Source organism: Leuciscus leuciscus (assembly GCF_965113295.1).
Source record: "Leuciscus leuciscus genome assembly, chromosome: 3".
NCBI lineage: Eukaryota > Metazoa > Chordata > Actinopteri > Cypriniformes > Leuciscidae > Leuciscus > Leuciscus leuciscus.
In genome coordinates, this window is record NC_138727.1 from 63,200,108 (window position 1) to 63,209,917 (window position 9,810).

Sequence of the window (9,810 nt, forward strand, 5' to 3'; positions counted from 1 at the left end):
AGAAATCGCCGACAAATGCCCGAAATCACAGGCAAATCGGTGCTCGTTCACGCGAGTGACAATCACGCAGTGTGAATGAGCAAAGACGCGATCTGAGAGAATCACAGACGAGTCGCCGACGCCCGTGAGATATTTGGCATGCTAAATATCTGGACCTGTCGGCGATTCAAAATCCTGCTGTGTGAAAGTGTTCTGACTGAAAACTACATCGGCGATGACCGACAGCCAATGAAAGAGCAAGATACAGAGCAGCGGGGAGTTCGGGGAGGAGTTATAGACCACAATATTTTCAATTATATCAAACAGAAACAAAGCACAAACATTTGCTTGACCAGCAGCAACAGCAGCACATTAACATTATTTATTTACCCCAAACTCTCTTTGCAGAACACACAGTCCTTGCTCCCCTTGTCTTCCCAGCCATTTCCTCACGCATAATGTTTTTCTTTTTCTCCTTTTCGCTGCAAATCAGTGCACAGACAATTTGGATCGCAATCTTCTTGCAGGCTATCATTTTTAATTACAATTTCAAACTCGCGCGAGAACTGCGGTCTTACGCACGCGGGATTTTGCGTTATTTCCTTATCACTTCTCACGTGTGTTTGGTTGCGAAACGTAGTTTGCGGGCCAGACAGGAGTTGTCGGCGATTCTTCCTCCTGAAAGTCATGCAGTGTGAAACCTCCTGTCACCGATGCATCGTGCAGTGTGAACACACCAGCAACTGAATGTTACCCTGGATAGTCATGCAGTGTGAAAAGAACAGTGACCCGACTACTTTGAAAATCGTGCAGTCTGAACTCTGCATAAATCTTTTCCTGGATTTTTTTTTTTACGTTCCCGAGATTAGACCTTCCTTAACATAATGCCGAAAACCAAAAGTCTCTAGGTGGTCTGGTTGAGGAGTAGATAGAAGTGCAAGATTGGTGCGCACAGACAGAACAGAAATCATGAGTTAACAATCGCAAATACAATAAAAAATAAAATACAATGATAAATATTAAACGTCAGCTTGGCTCTGTTTGCAATAGTTCTCAGTTGCTTTTATTTTAAACTGACATACTACGACCTACAAGAGGTCACAAATACTTATATTTGTGACTTTATGTGTTATTTTGTTGCCATGAGCCAATCAAACTGCCTAATAATATGTACCGTGCGAAATAGTCCCATTTGTCCACATCAATGCCGTTCTGTTTGTTTGCCACAATCTCATACAGGAAGGATTTGTCTTCAGCTCTGCCCTCGTATGTCCACTGAAAATAAAAGCAATATCTGTTTCACTTCAACATTTTCCACTACGTTAAATTACTCAGTTTTATTAACACAGCTAGAGTAACAGCACGTACTTCAGCAACTGAATCTTTTGCCCCTTTGATTAACTCTTTAATGAAGGTGACGTCTTTATCATCCAGTCCGTGCTCTTTCAACACATTCTCATTCTCAGCCTTCAAACTCTTCACAATGTCATCTAACATCAGCACTGACATCTGCTCATGCTGCAGTAAAGACACAAAGACAGATGAGATCCTAAATACATATATTACAGAAACCAATGGCACTGAGTGTGTGTGAGCAATGTGTTCATTCTCACCTTCCACTTCTCAGGGATATCATCAGGCAAGCCTAAGAAAAAGAAGCAGGTCTCAGATGGTTTGTAAGTCATATTTTGCACATAACTTAACTCGTTCAGGTTCATCTACCAGACATGCACACATAAAAGTTTTTCCCCAATGTCATAAATGTGAAATTTGCATGTCCACAGATCTTTCTTATTAGATCTCATTTCACACTGAAACTTACCTCTTATTTGTTTAATCTTTTTGGCTTTAGGAATAACCAGACCATCAAATACATGGGAAAATGGACCATGACCTAAAAAAAAAAATTATAATTAAAATTAATAAAGACAAAAATGTAATTTATTACGCGTTTTAAATATGTCTTTCTCTTGCATGTGATTTTTAATCTACTTACTAATCCATTTTTAAAATAACTTTTTCCTCACAAATAAATACACAAAGTAATGAACAATACTTTTAAAAAATGTTTAAAATGAACACAATCGTGAGATGAAGATTTCATTATAAAGGTTACAGGTGTTTTATATATCCATAAGCATCAGTACTCACCCAAGTCGTGACACAGTCCAGCGATCTGAACACACAGGAAATCCTGTTTGGTGATTTTGAGCTCTGGCTGATTGTCATGAAGAGTCTTGACCTGACAACCTGCTAAATACGCCACTCTAACACACACACACACACACACACACACACACACACACACACACACACACACACACACACACACACACCACTTCATGACCAAAAACACAATCTAGCAACTTTTTCAAAGATGTTAATTGCTTTACTTGCATGCCATGTGACCGTTACCAACATCAGAGAACCATGAACGTGCGAATGTATAGTCAAATTATTGAAATATTATAATGAATCTATACAATTTTAATTATCAAATGATGAATTATCAAAATATAATTATTTAAAGATAATATAAAATATAATATTACATTTAATATATTATTTAAGGAAAATTCTGAGGTCGGCCGTTGGTCTTTGGTACTCGACTGCGCAGTCATGAGAGTCTATTAATGCCGCAGTTCACATCTCTCACCCAGAAAAACACACAAGTTGTGAGAAATCATGATTAATAAATATGAAACATGGAATACAATCCATGTACCTTCTTCAACTGAGGGTAAAATATCCATAGTGTTCGTCGCAACAAGACGTTATCATGTTCACATCTGTAAACTATCATTCTGACTGTCAGACAAATGGAGATATCCAGAGATATTCAACTTGGTGAAGAAAGTAGTTTCCAGGCATTGCATTTAATGTCATGTATTTATTAATCTTGATTTATAACAAATTGTGTTTTTCTGGATGAGACGGCGTGAACTGTGGCACTAATAGAGTCTCATGAACACACAGAAGACCAATGGCCAAGGTAAGGATTTTTGTTAAATAATACATTAAATTTCATATCTTAAAGCTGCAGTCGGCAAGTCTGGCAGATTGGGTCGATTAGCCAAAATTTGGAATGTTTACAACTCTCATGCCCCTCCCCACTACCAGCGAGCACCCTCCCATCGAGGTCGTGCTCGTCAGTGCGTCACTGTGCGTGTGTACCTGATTTTCTGTGAACGCGTCCGTCTCTTCAGCATCTATCAACACCATGGACTCGGAGATAGGCTGCCCTGGCTAATCTTTCCTTAGATAGCAATAACCGAGGAATTGGAAGCTTGTTAGTAGATTTTCTCTCCGCCATCACGCTTCATGCAATCTCCAGGCGAACTTCAGGCGTGGCGTGCGCGAGTGAGGGGGGATCTGTGGCGTGTGCACGACCTGTGATTGACAGTCAGATCTCACACCCCCCTGCGCTGATTGGACCCGATGATCCGGGAGCGGTGGATTTTTGCAAAACAAATAACACGCTCCAGGTGGAGTTAGAAGCTCGGGTTTTTTTCTAAAACCATCTTATGTATGTTGTTCTGTCGGATTATAGTGTCAATTTCACTGAATATGATCAAAAAATTTTTGCCGACGGCAGCTTTAACCCCAGAACACTTGAAATGGGATTGTTCTGTGATACTTTTGTATAAAAAAAAATAAAAAAAACTTGATTCTGGTTACTATTCACCGCCATTATATGAGCGCGAGTGGGACATTTTTAAAAAAAGATTCTCCTTTTGTGGTCCATAAAAGAAAGAAGATCAAATGGCATTAGAACAACACCAACGTTGGTGATAATGTATGACTTAATTTTCATTGTAGGGTGAATTAATACGTTTTTATATCTCTTTATATCTTACCCAAGAGAGTGTTCGAAGCGATTGTGAGAAGCTCCTGGATACACCAGATATGTTCCTCCGAGTTGTTTGATGTGACGGAGTCTCTGAAACTGAGGTGTATCTGTGATCTTCACCAGCAGGGGGTGCAGCGCAATGTGACCATGAATGGGGTCGTTGAAAATCTACAGTAGCAAGAATAGATAAGTAAAGCACAGATTTAAGCAATTTCTCTATGAAAGATGCCCTCTGTTATCCAAGAAATCTAAAGTACATTCATGCTTATATGTCCATGGAGTAGGAGAATATTTTACACATGGACATTATAGTGAGGCGATGTGGAAGATATTAGGGGCTTTTGCACCAGAGGAACCTTTTTGTAGTTCCTAGAATTATTGGCGGAAGATGCCGGTTTTTGGCGTGTTCGCACCGCAGGAACTAGGAATAATTTTAGTTCTAGGAACTCTTTATGAGTTGGGGTCAGTGTCAGAGAGTCAGTGCACAACATGGCGGAATACAACAATATTTTTAGCAGTGATATTGTCAGGCTTTTATATTTACAGCGAAGTAAGCTAATTGCCTACACAATGTATAGCATTATAATATAGCAATATAATATGTAACAATAAAGTTTACATTGGCTTCATAAATTAATTGAAAACATAAAAAATCAAAACACCCCTAATGCACTTTGCTTGTTCTTCATTTTATATAAGTAGAGTTTAAGAACCTTGCTGTATTTTTGTGTAATTAATTAAGAGAAAGTACATCGCCAACTTACTCCGACGTCACCTGTCGTCAACACGACTTCTCGGGGAACAACCCTGGTGGCAAGTTCCTATAACTAAGTTCCTATAACTACCCGGTGCGAAAGCCCATAATTACAATCCACATTTAATATATGTCGACAGCACTGCTAAAAACATGTATGTTCCTTCAGGGAAGTGAGAAGTGAAATGACATAAGCAGAAATGTTATATGAGTAGTTTGCTTACTTTCATTTGTTCTTTTGAGAAGTCTAAGGAGTATTTCTTCAAGATATCTTGCAATTCATCATTAATAATCTCCCATAACTGTTGTTTCTCAGGCTCTGGAAAAGCATGACTTTTTATGATCTCAGTGTAAAATATATGTTTTCAATAATTTTGTTTGCTGGTTTGTAAATGCAAGAAAACATTTCAGCAATGCATTTACACTCTTAGAAGAAATGTGTAGAAATATTACACATATTATGAGTAGCACTGTAGTTAACACATTTTTGGTCAATATAAAATAATACTGTGTAGGAAGAATTCAGTTGTTTTACACAGAGTTATGTGCAGTTTTAAATCCAACACAATCTGTGTAACCACGAACACCCACAATGTGGTAATACTACACATTTACACATTTTTGTGTTAATCTCATAGGCCTTGTGAAGACCAGGGGCCTCATGTATAAAATGTTCCATAGATTTTATCCTAGAAGTTTTTAGTTTTATAAAACCATGCACACGCCAGAACCTGCACAAAACTCCCTTTAAAAAAACAGTCAGTGGAAAATTGTGTGTACATGCATCTACACAGCAAAATCCCCAGAGTTAAATTAACATTTGGTCCCACTCTAAAGAGTGTTAAAGTAACTGAATCAGAGTTAGAGTTAATGAGATAATTCAGTGATTAATTAAGTGATGATTGAGAATTAGTGATAAACACCCGCTGGTAACAAGCAGAATCACTAAAGGAAAGAGAAACACAAGAACTGCAAGTGACTTCCAGTTTGGTAAGTAAGTAGTTTGGTGGTGCTTGAGGTTGGACCACCCTCGAAGAAGTCTCGCATTTGCCTTCCAACCCCCCATTCAGCTCTTGTCATTGGAGTTACTGTTCCAACTGTCAAAGCAGGGCCCATCCCACACCCATTGTACACGCCCAAGTAAACTACAACTGTGATAGTGGACCCACTGGCTATAAAAAGCACTTCTCCTCTTCGCAACAACGCTGTCGCCAGTTCCTTGTCTCTGTGCAGCGAACTGCTGTCCGAAAGACTCAGACCCCTTTCCACCCCCTGCTTCAGGTGCGGGAAGCCATCCCGGGCATGTCAGGCTGGATTCTGCAGACTATAAAACGGGGATAATTGCTTCAGGGGTGTGGTTCACACTTCAGTTCAGGACAAAGACGCTCATCTTCTCCGCTCCAAAGTGCAGTGCCTGCTGACGAAGGGCGCCGTCAAACTGTCCCACCAGAGAACAGCAAGTCAGGCTTTTTCAGCCGCTATTTCCTCATTCCAAAGTAAGATGGTGGGCTCAGGCCCATCCTCGACCTCAGGCTCCTGAATCGCACATTAATGAGGCGGCCATTCAGGTTGTTGACTTTGAAGCAGATGCTCTCGCAGATTTGCCCAGGAGACTCTTGCCCAAGGTTCTTATCGGTGGATCTGAAAGTTGCTTTCATATCCAGATAGCTTCTCATCACAGACCATTCTTGAGATTCGCATTCGAGGAGGTGGCTTACAAGTAAACAGTCCTCCCATTCGGGCTGTCTCTGACTCCACACACTTTTATCAAGTGCATGGACACGGTTCTCTCTCCTCTGAGACAGGCGGGAATCTGCGTCATGAACTACCTCGACGGCTGGCTAGTGTTAGCCCGGTCTGAGCACAAGCTCTGTGCTCACAGGTCGCTGCTCCTCAGTCACCTGGAGATTATTGGGCTCAGAATCTACTCCGTTAAGAGTTTCCCCCCAGCAGATGAATTGCCTTCCTGGGGGCAGTTATCGACTCGGACCAGATGTGGGCCTGGCTCAAGACGGAAAGCTCGCTGAGTATTCAGCGGCGAGTGGTGTCTTTCAAAGTAGGTGTTTTCCTTCCCCTCAAAGCTTTCCAGAGCTTGCTGGGCCTGATGGCAGCCACCTCATCTGTGGTACCATTGGGCCTGCTCCACTTGTGGCCCCTGCAGTGCTAGATAAAAGCCTGAGTTCCATCCAACACTTGCCATCAGGGACATTTGCACCAGAAGGTGGATTGTCGTTGTGTCACTGCTGTGGCGCATTGGAAGGACACTCGCCTATATCAGACAGGCGTTCAATTGGGACTGACCTCCAGAAGGAAGAGTGTCAGGACAGATGCTTCCAACTCTGGTTGGGGAGTTCTGTGTGAGGGCACACCAGAGTTTGGCTCCTGGTCCAGCCTGGTGAAACACCTGCACATCAACTGCCTCAAAATGATGGCAGTTTTCTTGGCCCTCAAAACCTTCCTGCCAGCCCAAGAAGGGCACCATGTCCTCATCCGTTTGTACAAACTTGACAATGGTGGCCTTCGTAAATCATCAGGGTGGCCTCAGGTCATGATCTCTTTAAAAAATAGTGAGACGCCTCCTCCTGTGGGCACAGTGTGCCCTGGGTTCTCTGAGGGTTGTGCACGTGTCAGGTAGGCTGAACCAAGGCCTGGGCCAGAGTGTCTCCAGGAAAATGGAGACTCCACCCCCAAACAGTTCAGATAATCTGGGAGATCTTTGGGAGGACAGAGGTAGACCTCTTCGCCTCAGAAGCCAACTCTCATTGCCCATCATTTTTCTCTTGGGAACAGGACGCGCTGGCCCAAAAATGGCCCAAGGCTCACCTGTACACCCAATCTCTCTGCTTCTTCAGGTCATCAGACCTAGCAGAGAGACCAGATCCTCAGCCCTCCTGGTGGCTCCACTCTGGTGAAACCAATCGTGGTTGACAACTCTGTGGCTGATTCCGCTGAGGAGAGACCTCTCTCAGGTGAGAGGGTCCCTTTGGCATCTCCAACCTGAGTTGCGGAGCCTACATCTGTGGTACCTCGACAGGAGCCTTTGCAGCTCCCTGTAAGGGTAGCCAACACTATAGTGGAGGCCAGAGTGCCATCTACAAGACGCCGTAAGTGCTAACTTACTTTGCCCGGTCCGGGCCCTCAGGACTTATGTGGAGCACTCTAGCCAGTGTTGGCAGTCAGAGTAGCTCTTTGTGTGCTTCGGAGCCGCTCTAAAGGGCTGCCAGTTACGAAGCAGAGATTGTCATGCTGGATAGTTGATGCTATAGCCCTGGCCTTGGTGTGCTCTGAAGTGTGCTCTGAATGCCTCATTGGAGTGAGGGCCCACTCCACTAGGGGGATGGACTCCTCCTAGGTTTGGTCCAGCAGAGTCTCCATTGGGGATATTTGTTCGGCAGCCGGCTGGTCTTCGCCATCTACCTTTGCTAGGTTTAATAACTTGGACATCCCTGCCCTTCAGGCATGGATCTTGTCCGCTTGACTGTCTTGCGCCCCTAATAGTGGTCCGGACTGTTTCTGCTGAGGCTCCAACTTCATAGCCTGAGCCTCGCTAGTTAGCCAATGCTTCCTAAGGCCCCTCCTAGTGGCACACTATGTCAGAAATAGAATGGGACATCAGTTTACCATCAGGAATGTCATTTCGTGCCACATCCAGTGTAGACAATATCCCTTTTAAATCCATTTAAATGCTTTTGTCACGTCATGCCCTTCACGTTTAATAGGGCATGCTGTAAGTTTGTTTTAGTTGTTTTGTTTCTGCTCGTTCTCTTCTCTTTTTTTCTGTTCTGGTTCCTCTTTCCTTCAGTAATTCTGCTTGTTAAAAGCAGCTGTTCATCACTAATGCTCAATCATCACTTACATATTCACTCAATTATCGCATTAGCTTCCGTCTTAAATGGTCTTTGTCTTGATCTTGGAGGGTTTGATCTTGACTACACTTCTGGTTAACATTCCTGACAAATTGTGTGAATGTGAATGTGTAAAAATTAACACAAAAAGTGTTGTCCCAAAACTCACACATTGATGTGTAAGAATTTAACACAGTTTGAATCAGTTTTAACACATCCTTTCTAAGAGTGGATAGTGGACCTTCCAGAAATGTGCAGCTTATATTTGTGTTCATTTTAGCAGTAATATAAATATTTCCATACAGAAGCTGTAAAGTTTTCTAATTTAATATTTTAATGGTGGGACTAACTTTAGGAAAGTAGTTCAAGCAGATGAAGTTCTGGTTATGCCCTTCTGACGTAATTCCTGTAGGCGGAACAGCTTCCTTTCTATCCTTGTTAAATCTATTGCATTCACTGGCAAGTCAAGTCAATTTGCGCTCCAAAGAAACAAATAACATTATTTGAATGTACTAACTAAAGCCTTAGACTTGAACAATAATGTCGTACTGAACTTTGTTTGTTTTTTACGATTTTTACTAGTTTGTAAATCGGATGTAACAGGTGGATATTACTCTAAATACAAATATGGAAGCAGGAGATAGACAAAAAGATAGACTGATTATATATACACATTATCATATGAAACTGAGTTGTGTATATGAACTGCAAAATTAAATCAATTCACATATGTCTTCCCTTACCTTCACTTTCTTTAAAAGATTTTTTTAGATCCTGAAGACTTTTCCGGTGATCAGAGAGAGTTTTTTTGTTTTTTTCAGATCGAAGCATCTTTTTTGTTTTTGGTCTTCTTTTTGTGGGTTGTTAATAAATTAGATGAAGAGGCAATACAGATCTGTAGAACTGCATACAGATTTTATAGATCCAGCAACTTAACTCGCTGGATTACATGATGAGGAAAGTCATTATCACTAAACTATGAGGGTGTGTCTCAGACAAACATTGAACTGTAGTGAAGGGGAATGAGTCAGATCAGAGCGACGGCTGCTGGAAACACATTCAGGAAGTGCAGATCACACAATATTTGCTGTATAGTTCTTGTATATATATTTGTCTTAAATGCCTTTGGTATTGGAGCCTGTTAAGCAAAGTTTCCTTGTAAACTATTAGTTCATGTCAGGTTTGTCTTGATAGTAGATGTGACAGGTGATGTCCTGAAAAACAAAGACACACTAACACCCATCTAAAATACACAGCTGAGCAGGTTCAAACTGTAAGGTGTGTAAATGTTCACATAAACAGAATAATTCTGTGTTTGACTTTAATGAAGTATCTGTAGTAAAACAGGTTCTGTGTGAAGAACAGGTGACGCATCTTTGCAC

The 9,810-nt window shown here is 41.7% G+C and overlaps 1 protein-coding gene across 1 annotated transcript in view; it reads right to left on the reverse strand.

The window, feature by feature from the left end:
• LOC309495549 (uncharacterized protein) overlaps nucleotides 1-9,497 on the reverse strand; it is a 116,513-nt gene extending 107,016 nt beyond the window's left edge. The window contains exons 1-2 of the mRNA XM_082165330.1: nucleotides 9,172-9,497; nucleotides 4,808-4,902 (exon numbers count right to left, since the gene is read on the reverse strand). Coding sequence (XP_082021456.1) covers nucleotides 4,808-4,902; nucleotides 9,172-9,259 — 183 coding nt within the window. The 5' untranslated portion in view covers nucleotides 9,260-9,497. The remainder of the gene's footprint in view (nucleotides 1-4,807; nucleotides 4,903-9,171) is intronic.
• Between the last annotated feature and the right edge of the window lie 313 nt (nucleotides 9,498-9,810).